Source organism: Oncorhynchus kisutch, linkage group LG4 (genome assembly GCF_002021735.2).
Source record: "Oncorhynchus kisutch isolate 150728-3 linkage group LG4, Okis_V2, whole genome shotgun sequence".
In the NCBI taxonomy this organism is placed as follows: Eukaryota; Metazoa; Chordata; class Actinopteri; order Salmoniformes; family Salmonidae; genus Oncorhynchus; species Oncorhynchus kisutch.
The window spans coordinates 4,569,299-4,587,408 of record NC_034177.2 but is presented as its reverse complement, the minus strand read 5'-3'; the positions used below and the strand labels follow the sequence as shown (position 1 = coordinate 4,587,408).

General features: G+C 43.4%; 1 protein-coding gene across 1 annotated transcript in view; it reads left to right on the top strand.

The window, feature by feature from the left end:
- The window catches only part of LOC109883779 (kinesin-like protein KIF1A), a 173,002-nt gene that overhangs the window by 143,638 nt on the left and 11,254 nt on the right, over positions 1 to 18,110 (top strand). The window contains 7 exon segments of the mRNA XM_031822328.1: positions 6,877 to 6,991; positions 7,810 to 7,943; positions 8,078 to 8,139; positions 8,381 to 8,526; positions 15,523 to 15,708; positions 15,917 to 15,988; positions 16,361 to 16,485. Of these exon segments, the coding sequence (XP_031678188.1) occupies positions 6,877 to 6,991; positions 7,810 to 7,943; positions 8,078 to 8,139; positions 8,381 to 8,526; positions 15,523 to 15,708; positions 15,917 to 15,988; positions 16,361 to 16,485 (840 nt within the window).

Genomic DNA, 18,110 nt, shown 5'->3' with positions numbered 1-18,110 from the left:
CATTTTGTGTGTCCTGCTTAAAGGGCTACAGCATTGATAAAATATATATTTTCAAAAATAAACATGGAAACATTGTAAGGAATAATTTAAAGCTTTTGTATAAAGTTATGTCATCGATATCTTCCAAAAAACACACTCAAGGCTTTAGAAATAGACATCAATAAGCTGATAGCATCTTACTAATGAAATACATTTTTTGTTGTTGATATTTCACTACTGTCTGTGTTACGCTGGAGAACCATGCTGTAAGAAAGTGATACCAGAATACAATCTATTCGTTTCCATGAAAACAGCACAGAGTGTAGCTTCCCCCAGGAGCCGCTTATAGCTAGCTACCCCAGGACTGTAACACGGTGTCCCTCCTCCCATCACATCTCAACAACAACTTTAAAACCACATCCTTCCAAGACAACACAAACAGATCTGGGACCAGGCTATGTCCCTCCTCCCATCATCACATCCCAGGGAACTGAGAGTATCTTCCTCCACCTTATAGTTTCATCTCAAATGGCACCCTATTCCCTATATAGTGCACTACTTTAGACCAGAGCCCCTATGGAACCCTATTCCCTATATAGTGCACTACTTTTGACCAGAGCCCTATTCCCTATATAGTGCACTACTTTAGACCAGAGCCCTATTCCCTATATAGTGCACTACTTTAGACCAGAGTCCTATTGCCTATATAGTGCACTACTTTAGACCAGTGCCCTATTCCCTATATATAGTGCACTACTTTAGACCAGAGCCCTATGGCACACTATTCCCTATATAGTGCACTACTTTAGACCAGAGCCCTATGGAACCCTATTCCCTATATATAGTGCACAACTTTAGACCAGAGCCCTATTCCCTATATATAGTGCACTACTTTAGACCAGAGCCCTATTCCCTATATATAGTGCACTACTTTAGACCAGAGCCCTATTCCCTATATAGTGCACTACTTTAGACCAGGGCCCTATTCCCTATATAGTGCACTACTTTAGACCAGAGCCCTATTCCCTATATATAGTGCACTACTTTAGACCAGAGCCCTATTCCCTATATAGTACACTACTTTAGACCAGAGCCCTATTCCCTATATATATATATAGTGCACTACTTTAGACCAGAGCCCTATTCCCTATATATAGTGCATTACATTTAACCAGAGCCCTATTCCCTATATATAGTGCACTACATTAGACCAGAGCCCCTATGGCACCCTATTCCCTATATATAGTGCACTACATTTGACCAGAGCCCTATGGGTAGTGCCCTAAAGAGGAAATAGGGTACCATTTGAGATGCAGACCATGAGTCCCATCAGATCCCAGCGACGGGAAGGAGCTCTCTTGGCAGCAAGGGAAACTGTGTTCCAGTAGGGATTACTCAGTATTACTGAAGACTTGCCGTTCATAAGGAACCTCGTTTACAGTATCCTGGCTGGCAGGCTAAGTCAGTGGTTGTTTCAGACACTTAACATTCAACTGTAATCCTGTAACCATTACATCAGAAGTAGCTCTTTCCCCTAACTCAATCACTGGGTGGGTGTCCCAAATGGAGCCCTATTCCCTATATAGTGCACTACATTTGACCAGAGCCCCTATGGGTAGTGCCTTAAAGAGGGTATATGGGTGCCATTGAGGATGCAGCCTCTTTACTAAGTATTTCCGCTCGCTACTTGCTGTGTGTGTGTGTGTTTGTGTGTGTACATGATTGTGTGTGTGTGTGTGTGTGTGTGTGTGTGTGTGTGTGTGTGTGTGTGTGTGTGTGTGTGTGTGTGTGTGTGTGTGTGTGTGTGTGTGTGTGTGTGTGTGTGTGTGTGTGTGTGCACGTGCACAGCGAGGTCAGTAGTTAGAAGTTGAAAGGATGGAAGAGAATACCCAATCGTGATCCCAGTGGGTCATAGCTCCTCTAGGTCCATAGACACAACTCCACTACAGCAGCTATTCAAATACAATCTAATGTTATTTGTCACATGCTTCATAAACAACAGGTGTAGACTTAACAGTAAAATGCTTCCCACGATATAACAGCTGTTCAGTACCTCTCCGTTCCTCTCTCCTCTGACAGACACACCACTAGATTTCCCACCAGGTTGTCAAAAGCCAACGGACGGCTCTCAACGTCTGAATCTTGTGATTTTTGCCTCTTTTTAATGGCCTATAGAAACATTAGTTTCCTCTTACATTTCTCAGCTTGGATGAGCGTTTTCAGATTTAAGGTCGTGCTTGGTGGCGGGCCAGGAACATAACTAGTTATAACTGGTTTCAATGTGTGATCATTTGCTGATGGGAAGACCTCATGTATCAATGTATTGACTAAATAAGGAGAGGGGTTGGAGGAGAAGTAGAGGGAGGAGAAGGAGAGGAGGTGAAGGAGAGGTGGGTGAAGGAGAGAGGGAGAAGGAGTAGGAGAGGGGGCGTAGGTGAAGGAGAGGGGGGAGAAGGAGAGGAGGTGGAGAGGAGGTGGAGGCGAAGGAGAGGAGGTAGAGGAGGAGGAGAAGGAGAGGAGGAGGAGGAGGAGAAGGAGAGGGGGAGGTGGAGGAGAAGGAGAGGAGGTGGAGGAGAAGGAGAGGAGGTAGAGGAGAAGGAGAGGAGGTGGAGGAGAAGGAGAGTGGAAGATGGTTCTGTTTCATCTGAAGCCATGTGAAGTGATGAGAACTGGGAGATGTTTTATCCCTTACAGTGGGGATAGATGAGAACTGGGCGATGTTCCATCCCCTACAGTGGGGATAGATGAGAACTGGGAGATGTTTCATCCCCTACAGTGGGGATAGATGATAACTGGGAGATGTTTCATCACCTACAGTGGGGATAGATGAGAACTGGGGATATAGGGTTGGTTGGTTGTTTAGCAACAAAACCAAAGCGTGCTCAACTATTGGTCAAAACAGACGGGATTGGCCTTAGATTGTTGACAACATGTAAACTATATTTTTTCCTCCAAATGTTTATTGAAAACAGAAATACATTTGCACAATGAGCACTTGTTGTCTCTCAAATACATCATTACAGTTGTTGATTAGCCAGCAATTTGTTTTGCCATGTTATCACTGACGTGAAATCAGTCAAAGCACATCAAAACAAGACATGGTATCAAGAACAAGATGAAACTAAAACCAGAAAGTTATGATTCAACGACATGCCAGTTTCTTGTCATTGTTGCTAGCTGTCAGGGCAGTTTCTTGTCATTGTTGCTAGCTGTCAGGGCAGTTTATTGTCATTGTTGCTAGCTGTCAGGGCAGTTTATTGTCATTGTTGCTAGCTGTCAGGGCAGTTTATTGTTATTGTTGCTAGCTGTCAGGGCAGTTTATTGTCATTGTTGCTAGCTGTCAGGGCAGTTTCTTGTCATTGTTGCTAGCTGTCAGGGCAGTTTATTGTTATTGTTGCTAGCTGTCAGGGCAGTTTATTGACATTGTTGCTAGCTGTCAGGGCAGTTTCTTGTCATTGTTGCTAGCTATCAGGGCAGTTTCTTGTCATTGTTGCTAGCTGTCAGGGCAGTTTATTGTCATTGTTGCTAGCTGTCTGGCCATTCAGAATCAGGGCAGTTTCTTGTCATTGTTGCTAGCTATCAGGGCAGTTTCTTGTCATTGTTGCTAGCTATCAGGGCAGTTTCTTGTCATTGTTGCTAGCTGTCAGGGCAGTTTCTTGTCATTGTTGCTAGCTGTCAGGGCAGTTTCTTGTCATTGTTGCTAGCTATCAGGGCAGTTTCTTGTCATTGTTGCTAGCTGTCAGGGCAGTTTCTTGTCATTGTTGCTAGCTGTCAGGGCAGTTTCTTGTCATTGTTGCTAGCTGTCAGGGCAGTTTCTTGTCATTGTTGCTAGCTATCAGGGCAGTTTCTTGTCATTGTTGCTAGCTGTCAGGGCAGTTTATTGTCATTGTTGCTAGCTATCAGGGCAGTTTCTTGTCATTGTTGCTAGCTATCAGGGCAGTTTCTTGTCATTGTTGCTAGCTATCAGGGCAGTTTCTTGTCATCTTTTGAACGGTCATTAATATCTCTATGGGGTAGAGAGCATGAGGATGCGGGATCTGTGTTTGCTGTCTATACTAATAGCTTCACCGTTCAATGAGAACTAGAAGATACTTCCAACAGATGAAAACTAGAGGGGTAGATCACAGAATTCAGTAGAACACTATCTGTGTATTTCTCGTCCTGTGTTTTATGATTCAGTATGTGTCTCTACGGGGGAAAATAGCAGGAGGACATGAATCTGCATATTATCTACGAAATGAAATACAACATAGGGAGTATATTATATTGAACCTCTCACCATTGGATGAGAACTGGGAGATGTAATTTACCACCCCTACAGATTACAACTGGAGGGCTAAATCACATAATTAGATAGAGCACTGTAATGTTTATGTTTCTCTATGGGATTGAGATGAGGTGGATGACAACTAAACTGAGTGAAGATATCATGATACTGATCCTGTGGGTTCTTTCCACAGAATTCCATAGAACACATTCACAGAATTCCATAGAACACATCCACAGAATTTCATAGAACACGTTCACAGAATTCCATAGAACACATCCACATAATTCCAAAGAACACATTCACAGAATTCCATAGAACACATCCACATAATTCCAAAGAACACATTCACAGAATTCCATAGAACACATCCACATAATTCCAAAGAACGCATTCACAGAATTTCATAGAACAAACACGTTCACAGAATTCCAAAGAACACATCCACAGAATTTCATAGAACACGTTCACAGAATTCCATAGAACACATCCACATAATTCCAAAGAACACATCCACAGAATTTCATAGAACACGTTCACAGAATTCCATAGAACACATCCACATAATTCCAAAGAACACATCCACAGAATTTCATAGAACACGTTCACTGAATTCCAAAGAACACATCCACCTAATTCCAAAGAACACATTCACAGAATTCCATTGAACACATTCACAGAATTCTATAGAACACAGAAGTAATATTGCATTCCCTGTGGGAATATCGGTCCATTGTTATTAAGTTGTTCTAGAACAGACACGATGTAAAGTGTTCTGGTGTTGAAATCAGATGTGTTCACTGATTGAGATCATGATTGTGGTCAAGAGAGCAACATATTGTAAGTAATGGAAGGGAAATATAGTTTGGTCCCAGTTGACAAGAGGGCACAAACAGCTCTGGTTCCAGGCTAGGGGGAAACACACCTGTCCTGTCACTCTCGATCACAACAATGCTCACAACCACACCAGACTCTCTTCCTGACTCTCACCTTTCATTGTTTTCCCGGTTCTCTTTCCTCCCTTCTCAAAGCATCTCCTTGGGAATAGACCATAGGTATTTCTCCTCATCCCTGTCCTGTTTTGTCCTCTTATCATTTCCTCCTCTCCTCTCCTCCCCTCCTCTCCTCTCATCTGTTGGTCTCTCATCACCCTTTCTTTATTTCGTTCTGTGCTGATCAAGTCATCGTTCCTCATGGTATTGTGAGATGACCCACGTCTGAAGGGTTCTGTTGCATGCTATTTACTGTCTTTATCCCCAACTGTCTTTATTGGATGTGTGTTTAAAAAAGAAAACTAAACTATGTTGTTAATTTAATCTTGCAATCAAACAATACCTTCTCTCAGTAGCATTTAGACACACATGAACTGTAGGTTACATATTCCTGACAGAGAAAATGTCTAGGAGGATCAGGGTTTGGTTTTTCTTCGCTAAGCTAATGCTAACTAACACAATGCTATCACCACTAATGCTATCTAACACAATGCTATTACCACTAATGCTAACTAACACAATTACCACTAATGCTAACTAACATGATGCTATTACCATAATGCTAACTAACACAATGCTATCACCACTAATGCTATCTAACACAATGCTATTACCACTAATGCTAACTAACATGATGCTAACTAACACAATGCTATCACCACAATGCTATCTAACACGATGCTATTACCACTAATGTTAACTAACACGATGCTATTACCACTAATGCTAAATAACATGATGCTATTACTACTAATGCTAATTAACACAATGCTATTTTATTTTACCTTTATTTAACTAGGCAAGTCAGTTAAGAACAAATTCTTATTTTCAATGACGGCCTAGGAACAGTGGGTTAACTGCCTGTTCAGGGGCAGAACAACAGATTGTACCTTGTCAGCTTGGGGGTTTGAACTTGCAACCTTCCGGTTACTAGTCCAACGCTCTAACCACTAGTCTACGCTGCCTAACACAATGCTATTACCGCTAATGTTAACTAAAATGATGCCATTACCACTAATGCTAAATAACATGATGCTATTAACACTAATGCTAACAAACACAATTACCACTAATGCTAACTAACACAATGCTATTACCACTAATGCTAACTAACACAATGCCATTACCACTAATGCAAACGAACACAATTACCGCTAATGCTAACTAACACGATGCTATTACCACTAATGCTAACAAACACACTAATGTTAACTAACAATATGCCATTACCTCTAATGCTAACTAACATAATGCTAGTACCACTAATGCTAACTAACACAATGCTAGTACCACTAATGCTAACTAGCATGCGACCACTAATGCTAACTAACACGATGCTATTACCACTAATGCTAACTAGCACAATGCTATTGCATCAGACATACAGTAGCAATAACTTGTAGCTGTTCGTAAGAAAACCTCTAAATTGTTACAATATATCCTCTATTAGCTCAATAAAGTAAACCATTTTCAGATATTTGTAACATGTACCAACACGACTTTTCAGAAAAACAATAGAGTAGGTTTTCTGTTTGGAAGTAGTGTTTATCAGAGACAGACAGACCAGAGACCACTATGTGTCAGCGTTCAGACAAGGATCTCTCTCTTCATGGTTAACTCGTCTCCTCCCTCCATCAGGACATTCTATCGCTTCGAGGCTGCCTGGGACAGCGCCATGCATAACTCCCTCCTCCTGAACCGGGTCACTCCTTACGGAGAAAAGATCTACATGACCTTGTCGGCCTACCTAGAGGTAAAACATGAATATACAGTTAATAATACAATATATTCCATTTATCAGGCGCTTTTAATCCAAATCGGCTTTCATATGGGTTGCACAAGTGGGAATCGAACCCATGATGTTGCAAGTACCACCCTCTACCAACTGAGCCACAGAGGCACAAACACATATAGTTCTACAGTTATACTGTACCTCTACGTGATCCTTCCTGACTATCTATAGGTAACACTGAATCCACAAAGACCTGCTGAGAAAATCTTCATATATTGATTGATTTTGTTAGTTGCATTTCAGATTTTAGAACAATGGAACCACAACAGTTTTTTTTTTTCTCCACACGATCAAAATGTCAGACTGTTTAAACTGTGAGCAGGAGTTCAGGCTCAACGCTGTCAGACTGCTATCTGGACTTAACTGACTGTATCTGGACTTAACTGACTGTATCTGGACTTAACTGACTGTATCTGGACTTAATGTCTGTGTCTGGACTTAATGTCTTTGTCTGGACTTAATGTCTGTGTCTGGACTTAACTGACTGTATCTGGACTTAGTGACTGTATCTGGACTTAATGTCTGTGTCTGGACTTAACTGACTGTATCTGGACTTAATGTCTGTGTCTGGACTTAATGTCTGTGTCTGGACTTAATGTCTGTGTCTGGACTTAACTGACTGTATCTGGACTTAGTGACTGTATCTGGACTTAATGTCTGTGTCTGGACTTAATGTCTGTGTCTGGACTTAACTGACTGTATCTGGACTTACTGACTGTATCTGATGTTATGATGTAAGAAGCAGAGAGAAGCAGAGAGAAAACTTTTCCTTCCTTTAGATGGAGAACTGCACCCAGCCAACAGTCATAACCAAAGATTTCTGCATGGTGTTCTACTCTCGAGACGCTAAACTCCCGGCCTCCCGCTCCATCCGAAACCTGTTTGGCACAGGAAGCCTGAGGGCAGTGGAGGGGTGAGTTGAACATCTCATTATTATTAACAGAAACATTCTTTGCTTCTGTTGCATTCCTGAAAGATGACGGTGAAATCAATGGAAACAACCCCCTTAGCTGTGTCTGTTATCGATCTTTCTCACTCTCTCTGCAGTAACCGGGTGACAGGTGTGTACGAGGTCAGCCTATGTCACCTGGCCGATCATGGGAGTCCAGGTGAGACACTTTTTCCATTGCCTCCCCTCACTGTCTATGTGTGTATTTGTGTGTATTTGAGATAGACAACATTGCAGTCAGACTGAAAAGAATGACTGATCCACAAATCCCCTAGCATCCGGAAAAGCTACTCATTTTGTGATCAAGATGACTGATTCTGCCTTGCCTTGCTTAAACAGATCCCCTCAATTAAGCTGTATCACTCCTTCCCCCTTGACCCTTGACCTTTCCTGACCCCCAGGTATGCAGAGGAGACGTCGACGGGTGCTGGACACCTCGGTGGCGTACGTCCGCGGGGAGGAAAACCTGGCTGGGTGGAGGCCTCGCAGTGACAGCCTCATCCTGGACCACCAGTGGGAGCTGGAGAAACTCAGCCTCCTGCAGGAGGTATGTGGTACTACAACCTACGCGCCTACACAGAGCCTTCACAGAATACATTTTTTTTTACACATAGCCTTCACAGAATACATTTTTTTTTACACAGAGCCTTCACAGAATATTTTTTTTTTTACACATAGCCTTCACAGAATACATTTTTTTTTACACATAGCCTTCACAGAATATTCCACATTTTTGTTGTGTTACAGCCTAAATTCAAAATGGATTAAATAAATTGTTTTCTCACCCATCTACACATAATGAACCATAATGACAAAGTGAAAACATGTTTTTAGGACATTTTTGCAAATGTATTGAAAATTAAATACAGAATTTTTTTATCAAATGCTATTTGGCACATGCGTGAAATGCTTACTTTACAAGCCCTTTAACCAACAATGCAGATCAAGAAATAGAGTTAATAAAATATTTACTAAATAAATTTTAAAAAATCATAAAAAAGTAACACAAGAAAATGACGAGACTATATACAGGGTATTACGGTACAGAGTCAGTGTGGAGGCCATATACAGGGTGTTACGGTACAGAGTCAATGTGGAGACTATATACAGGGTATTACGGTACAGAGTCAATGTGGAGGCTATATACAGGGTATTACGGTACAGAGTCAATGTGGAGGCTATATACAGGGTGTTACGGTACAGAGTCAATGTGGAGGCTATATACAGGGTGTTACGGTACAGAGTCAATGTGGAGGCTATATACAGGGTATTACGGTACAGAGTCAATGTGGAGGCTATATACAGGGTATTACGGTACAGAGTCAATGTGGAGGCTATATACAGGGTGTTACGGTACAGAGTCAATGTGGAGGCTATATACAGGGTGTTACGGTACAGAGTCAATGTGGAGGCTATATACAGGGTGTTACGGTACAGAGTCAATGTGGAGGCTATATACAGGGTGTTACGGTACAGAGTCAATGTGGAGGCTATATACAGGGTGTTACGGTACAGAGTCAATGTGGAGGCTATATACAGGGTGTTACGGTACAGAGTCAATGTGGAGGCTATATACAGGGTTTTACGGTACAGAGTCAATGTGGAGGCTATATACAGGGTTTTACGGTACAGAGTCAATGTAGAGGCTATATACAGGGGGTACCGGTACAGAGTCAATGTGGAGGCTATATACAGGGTGTTACGGTACAGAGTCAATGTGGAGGCTATATACAGGGTGTTACGGTACAGAGTCAATGTGGAGGCTATATACAGGGTATTACGGTACAGAGTCAATGTGGAGGCTATATACAGGGTGTTACGGTACAGAGTCAATGTGGAGGCTATATACAGGGTGTTACGGTACAGAGTCAATGTGGAGGCTATATACAGGGTGTTACGGTACAGAGTCAATGTGGAGGCTATATACAGGCTGTTACGGTACAGAGTCAATGTGGAGGCTATATACAGGGTGTTACGGTACAGAGTCAATGTGGAGGCTATATACAGGGTGTTACGGTACAGAGTCAATGTGGAGGCTATATACAGGGTGTTACGGTACAGAGTCAATGTGGAGGCTATATACAGGGTATTACGGTACAGAGTCAATGTGGAGGCTATATACAGGGTGTTACGGTACAGAGTTAATGTGGAGGCTATATACAGGGTGTTACGGTACAGAGTCAATGTGGAGGCTATATACAGGGTGTTACGGTACAGAGTCAATGTGGAGGCTATATACAGGGTGTTACGGTACAGCGTCAATGTGGAGGCTATATACAGGGTGTTACGGTACAGAGTCAATGTGGAGGCTATATACAGGGGGTACCGGTACAGAGTCAATGTGGAGGCTATATACAGGGTGTTACGGTACAGAGTCAATGTGGAGGCTATATACAGGGTGTTACGGTACATAGTCAATGTGGAGGCTATATACAGGGTATTACGGTACAGAGTCAATGTGGAGGCTATATACAGGGTATTACGGTACAGAGTCAATGTGGAGGCTATATACAGGGTATTACGGTACAGAGTCAATGTGGAGGCTATATACAGGGTGTTACGGTACAGAGTCAATGTGGAGGCTATATACAGGGTATTACGGTACAGAGTCAATGTGGAGGCTATATACAGGGTATTACGGTACAGAGTCAATGTGGAGGCTATATACAGGGTGTTACGGTACAGAGTCAATGTGGAGGCTATATACAGGGTATTACGGTACAGAGTCAATGTGGAGGCTATATACAGGGTATTACGGTACAGAGTCAATGTGGAGGCTATATACAGGGTACTACGGTACAGAGTCAATGTGGAGGCTATATACAGGGTATTACGGTACAGAGTCAATGTGGAGGCTATATACAGGGTATTACGGTACAGAGTCAGTGTGGAGGCTATATACAGGGTATTACGGTACAGAGTCAATGTGGAGGCTATATACAGGGTATTACGGTACAGAGTCAGTGTGGAGGCTATATACAGGGTATTACGGTACAGAGTCAGTGTGGAGGCTATATACAGGGTGTTACGGTACAGAGTCAATGTGGAGGCTATATACAGGGTGTTACGGTACAGAGTCAATGTGGAGGCTATATACAGGGTATTACGGTACAGAGTCAATGTGGAGGCTATATACAGGGTGTTACGGTACAGAGTCAATGTGGAGGCTATATACAGGGTGTTACGGTACAGAGTCAATGTGGAGGCTATATACAGGGTGTTACGGTACAGAGTCAATGTGGAGGCTATATACAGGGTGTTACGGTACAGAGTCAATGTGGAGGCTATATACAGGGTGTTACGGTACAGAGTCAATGTGGAGGCTATATACAGGGTGTTACGGTACAGAGTCAATGTGGAGGCTATATACAGGGGGTACTGGTACAGAGTCAATGTGGAGGCTATATACAGGGTGTTACGGTACAGAGTCAATGTGGAGGCTATATACAGGGTGTTACGGTACAGAGTCAATGTGGAGGCTATATACAGGCTGTTACGGTACAGAGTCAATGTGGAGGCTATATACAGGGTGTTACGGTACAGAGTCAATGTGGAGGCTATATACAGGGTGTTACGGTACAGAGTCAATGTGGAGGCTATATACAGGGTGTTACGGTACAGAGTCAATGTGGAGGCTATATACAGGGTGTTACGGTACAGAGTCAATGTGGAGGCTATATACAGGGTGTTACGGTACAGAGTCAATGTGGAGGCTATATACAGGGTGTTACGGTACAGAGTCAATGTGGAGGCTATATACAGGGTGTTACGGTACAGAGTCAATGTGGAGGCTATATACAGGGTGTTACGGTACAGAGTCAATGTGGAGGCTATATACAGGGTGTTACGGTACAGAGTCAATGTGGAGGCTATATACAGGGTGTTACGGTACAGAGTCAATGTGGAGGCTATATACAGGGTATTACGGTACAGAGTCAATGTGGAGGCTATATACAGGGTATTACGGTACAGAGTCAATGTGGAGGCTATATACAGGGTATTACGGTACAGAGTTAATGTGGAGGCTATATACAGGGTATTACGGTACAGAGTCAATGTGGAGGCTATATACAGGGTATTACGGTACAGAGTCAATGTGGAGGCTATATACAGGGTATTACGGTACAGAGTCAATGTGGAGGCTATATACAGGGTATTACGGTACAGAGTCAATGTGGAGGCTATATACAGGGTGTTACGGTACAGAGTCAATGTGGAGGCTATATACAGGGTTTTACGGTACAGAGTCAATGTGGAGGCTATACAGGGTATTACGGTACAGAGTCAGTGTGGAGGCTATATACAGGGTGTTACGGTACAGAGTCAATGTGGAGGCTATATACAGGGTATTACGGTACAGAGTCAATGTGGAGGCTATATACAGGGTGTTACGGTACAGAGTCAATGTGGAGGCTATATACAGGGTATTACGGTACAGAGTCAATGTGGAGGCCATATACAGGGTATTACGGTACAGAGTCAATGTGGAGGCTATATACAGGGTATTACGGTACAGAGTCAATGTGGAGGCTATATACAGGGGGTACCGGTACAGAGTCAATGTGGAGGCTATATACAGGGTGTTACGGTACAGAGTCAATGTGGAGGCTATATACAGGGTGTTACGGTACAGAGTCAATGTGGAGGCTATATACAGGGTGTTACGGTACAGAGTCAATGTGGAGGCTATATACAGGGTGTTACGGTACAGAGTCAATGTGGAGGCTATATACAGGGTGTTACGGTACAGAGTCAATGTGGAGGCTATATACAGGGTGTTACGGTACAGAGTCAATGTGGAGGCTATATACAGGGTGTTACGGTACAGAGTCAATGTGGAGGCTATATACAGGGTGTTACGGTACAGAGTCAATGTGGAGGCTATATACAGGGTGTTACGGTACAGAGTCAATGTGGAGGCTATATACAGGGTGTTACGGTACAGAGTCAATGTGGAGGCTATATACAGGGTGTTACGGTACAGAGTCAATGTGGAGGCTATATACAGGGTATTACGGTACAGAGTCAATGTGGAGGCTATATACAGGGTATTACGGTACAGAGTCAATGTGGAGGCTATATACAGGGTATTACGGTACAGAGTTAATGTGGAGGCTATATACAGGGTATTACGGTACAGAGTCAATGTGGAGGCTATATACAGGGTATTACGGTACAGAGTCAATGTGGAGGCTATATACAGGGTATTACGGTACAGAGTCAATGTGGAGGCTATATACAGGGTATTACGGTACAGAGTCAATGTGGAGGCTATATACAGGGTGTTACGGTACAGAGTCAATGTGGAGGCTATATACAGGGTTTTACGGTACAGAGTCAATGTGGAGGCTATATACAGGGTATTACGGTACAGAGTCAGTGTGGAGGCTATATACAGGGTGTTACGGTACAGAGTCAATGTGGAGGCTATATACAGGGTATTACGGTACAGAGTCAATGTGGAGGCTATATACAGGGTGTTACGGTACAGAGTCAATGTGGAGGCTATATACAGGGTATTACGGTACAGAGTCAATGTGGAGGCCATATACAGGGTATTACGGTACAGAGTCAATGTGGAGGCTATATACAGGGTATTACGGTACAGAGTCAATGTGGAGGCTATATACAGGGGTACCGGTACAGAGTCAATGTGGAGGCTATATACAGGGTGTTACGGTACAGAGTCAATGTGGAGGCTATATACAGGGTATTACGGTACAGAGTCAATGTGGAGGATATATACAGGGTATTACGGTACAGAGTCAATGTGGAGGCTATATACAGGGTATTACGGTACAGAGTCAATGTGGAGGCTATATACAGGGTATTACGGTACAGAGTCAATGTGGAGGCTATATACAGGGTGTTACGGTACAGAGTCAATGTGGAGGCTATATACAGGGTATTACGGTACAGAGTCAATGTGGAGGCTATATACAGGGTATTACGGTACAGAGTCAATGTGGAGGTTATATACAGGGTATTACGGTACAGAGTCAATGTGGAGGTTATATACAGGGTATTACGGTAGAGAGTGAATGTGGAGGTTATATACAGGGTATTACGGTACAGAGTCAATGTGGAGGCTATATACAGAGTATTACGGTACAGAGTCAATGTGGAGGCTATATACAGGGTATTACGGTACAGAGTCAATGTGGAGGCTACATACAGGGTATTACGGTACAGAGTCAATGTGGAGGCTATATACAGGGTATTACGGTACAGAGTCAATGTGGAGGCTATATTCAGGGTATTACGGTACAGAGTCAATGTGGAGTCCATATACAGGGTATTACGGTACAAAGTCAATGTGGAGGCTATATACAGGGTATTACGGTACAGAGTCAATGTGGAGGCTATGTACAGGGGTACCGGTACAGAGTCAATGTGGAGGCTATATACAGGGTGTTACGGTACAGAGTCAATGTGGAGGCTATATACAGGGTGTTACGGTACAGAGTCAATGTGGAGGCTATATACAGGGTATTACGGTACAGAGTCAATGTGGAGGTGGAGGCTATATACAGGGTGTTACGGTACAGAGTCAATGTGGAGGATATATACAGGGTGTTACGGTACAAAGTCAATGTGGAGGATATATACAGGGTGTTACGGTACAGAGTCAATGTGGAGGCTATATACAGGGGGTACCGGTACAGAATCAATGTGGAGGCTATATACAGGGTGTTATGGTACAGAGTCAATGTGGAGGTGGAGGCTATATACAGAGTGTTAGGGTACAGAGTCAATGTGGAGGATATATACAGGGTGTTACGGTACAGAGTCAATGTGGAGGCTATATACAGGGTGTTACGGTACAGAGTCAATGTGGAGGATATATACTGGGTGTTATGGTACAGAGTCAATGTGGAGGCTATATACAGGGTGTTACGGTACAGAGTCAATGTGGAGGCTATATACAGGGTGTTACGGTACAGAGTCAATGTGGAGGCTATATACAGGGTGTTACGGTACAGAGTCAATGTGGAGGCTATAAACAGGGGGTACTGGTACAGAGTCAATGTGGAGGCTATATACAGGGGGTACTTGTACAGAGTCAATGTGGAGGCTATATACAGGGTGTTACGGTACAGAGTCAATGTGGAGGCTATATACAGGGGGTACTTGTACAGAGTCAATGTGGAGGCTATATACAGGGTGTTACGGTACAGAGTCAATGTGGAGGCTATATACAGGGGGTACTTGTACAGAGTCAATGTGGAGGCTATATACAGGGTGTTACGGTACAGAGTCAATGTGGAGGCTATATACAGGGGGTTCCGGTACAGAGTCAATGTGGAGGCTATATACAGGGGGGTTCCGGTACAGAGTCCCAGGGCCCTGATACTAGTGATGAGCTTGTTGGGTACTATGTTGTCGAAGCTGTAGTCGATGAACAGCATCCATGTTGCTCTTGTCCATCTGTTGTATTTCCCTCTTGGTCTAATGGTCAAGTTGTTTCACCTGTGGGAGACCCAGGGTTCATATCCCCTCAGTTTTATTACTTGTGATGTTTTGTCCGGTTGGTTCTCTACAGGTGGAGAAGACGAGACACCGCCTGCTCCTGAGGGAGAAGTTAGAGTCCACCCTGCTGCTGGGCCAGGAGGGGTTGTTGTCCTGTGTAGGTGAGGAGCAGAGTGAGTCCCCTCAACCCTCTGAGGGTCTCGGCCTCAGTCCCACCGTTGATGCCCCTAATGAGAGGCAGAGGGAGCTAGCCATTAAGGTCAGTGTTTGTCTTCTTTAAAAACTTTTAAAAACTTGTTAGAAGCTAGTTACTATTGTTACTCGAATATTCCCATTCTTGCTCGTGTGTCCCTTTTTTAAAATGTTGTACGTGTGACCAGTTAATAACATCTCTGAGTAAACATTTTTTGTTGCTCTGAAATGTAAAGCATATCTATCATCTAACATCTCTATCTCTCGTCCACTAGTGTCTTCGGCTGCTCTCCCACTCCTTCAACAGAGAGTACAGCCACGTGTGTGTCAGTGCCAGTGAAAGCAAGGTAGACTTCCTTCCTGTGTCACTTTACTATGATGGTAGACTTCCTTCCTGTGTCACTTTACTATGATGGTAGACTTCCTTCCTGTGTCACTTTACTATGATGGTAGACTTCCTTCCTGTGTCACTTTACTATGATGGTAGACTTCCTTCCTGTGTCACTTTACTATGATGGTAGACTTTCTTCCTGTGCCACTTTACTATGATGGGTTTCCATGTCTGTATCCTGTTTGAACTTACTTCAATTTGAGGAAACTATGAGTAGATAAATGACATGTTTTCATTGTTCTCAGTGAGCTTTTTGTTGACATGCCGTTTTTGCATGTGTGCGTGCATGTGTGTGTGTGTGTGTGTGTGTGTGTGTGTGTGTTTCCAGCTGTCTGAGATGTCAGTGACTCTGCTGAGAGAGTCGACCTCTGCCACGGCCCTCAACACACTCACCCCCTCCTCGACATGCCCCTCACTGGTGGAGGGATGCTACCCCAAGTCCGAAGGGCTCAGGTCAGTAGTAACACTCTCGTAAGAGACAGAATGGAGTTATTAGCCTTGTTTTGTTCAATGTTCTTTACTTATATATACTCTGAATACCAGTGGTGGAGTACCCAAGTACTTGAGTCAAGGTAAAGATACAAAGTGACTCAGTTAAAGGTGAGAGTCACCCAGTAAAATACTACTTGAGTAAAAGTATCTAATCTAAAGGTATTTGGTTTTAATTTAATTTAATTTAATTTAATTTAGTATCAAAAGAAAGTATTAAAAGTATGTCTGAAATATATATAAGTATAAAAAATTTAAAGTATAAATTATTTCAAACCAGACAGCACATTTTTCTTACTCCAAACATCATTTACAAACGAAGTGTGTGTGTTTAGTGAGTCCTCCAGATCAAAGGCAGTAGGGATGACCAGGGATGTTCTCTGTTTAGTGAGTCCTCCAGATCAGAGGCAGTAGGGATGACCAGGGATGTTCTCTGTTTAGTGAGTCCTCCAGATCAGAGGCAGTAGGGATGACCAGGGATGTTCTCTGTTTAGTGAGTCCTCCAGATCAGAGGCAGTAGGGATGACCAGGGATGTTCTCTGTTTAGTGAGTCCTCCAGATCAGAGGCAGTAGGGATGACCAGGGATGTTCTCTGTTTAGTGAGTCCTCCAGATCTGAGTCAGTAGGGATGACCAGGGATGTTCTCTGTTTAGTGAGTCCTCCAGATCAGAGGCAGTAGGGATGACCAGGGATGTTCTCTGTTTAGTGAGTCCTCCAGATCTGAGTCAGTAGGGATGACCAGGGATGTTCTCTGTTTAGTGAGTCCTCCAGATCAGAGGCAGTAGGGATGACCAGGGATGTTCTCTGTTTAGTGAGTCCTCCAGATCAGAGGCAGTAGGGATGACCAGGGATGTTCTCTGTTTAGTGAGTCCTCCAGATCAGAGGCAGTAGGGATGACCAGGGATGTTCTCTGTTTAGTGAGTCCTCCAGATCAGAGGCAGTAGGGATGACCAGGGATGTTCTCTGTTTAGTGAGTCCTCCAGATCAGAGGCAGTAGGGATGACCAGGGATGTTCTCTGTTTAGTGAGTCCTCCAGATCATAGGCAGTAGGGATGACCAGGGATGTTCTCTGTTTAGTGAGTCCTCCAGATCAGAGGCAGTAGGGATGACCAGGGATGTTCTCTGTTTAGTGAGTCCTCCAGATCAGAGGCAGTAGGGATGACCAGGGATGTTCTCTGTTTAGTGAGTCCTCCAGATCAGAGGCAGTAGGGATGACCAGGGATGTTCTCTGTTTAGTGAGTCCTCCAGATCAGAGGCAGTAGGGATGACCAGGGATGTTCTCTGTTTAGTGAGTCCTCCAGATCAGAGGCAGTAGGGATGACCAGGGATGTTCTCTGTTTAGTGAGTCCTCCAGATCAGAGGCAGTAGGGATGACCAGGGATGTTCTCTGTTTAGTGAGTCCTCCAGATCAGAGGCAGTAGGGATGACCAGGGATGTTCTCTGTTGATGTGTACACAAATTAGACCGTTTTTTTGTCCTGATAAGCATCCTGTAATGAGTACTTTTGGGTGTCAGGGAAAATGTATGTTGTAAAAAGTACATCCTTTTCTTTAGGAATGTAGTGAAGTGAAAGTTGTCAAACAAATATA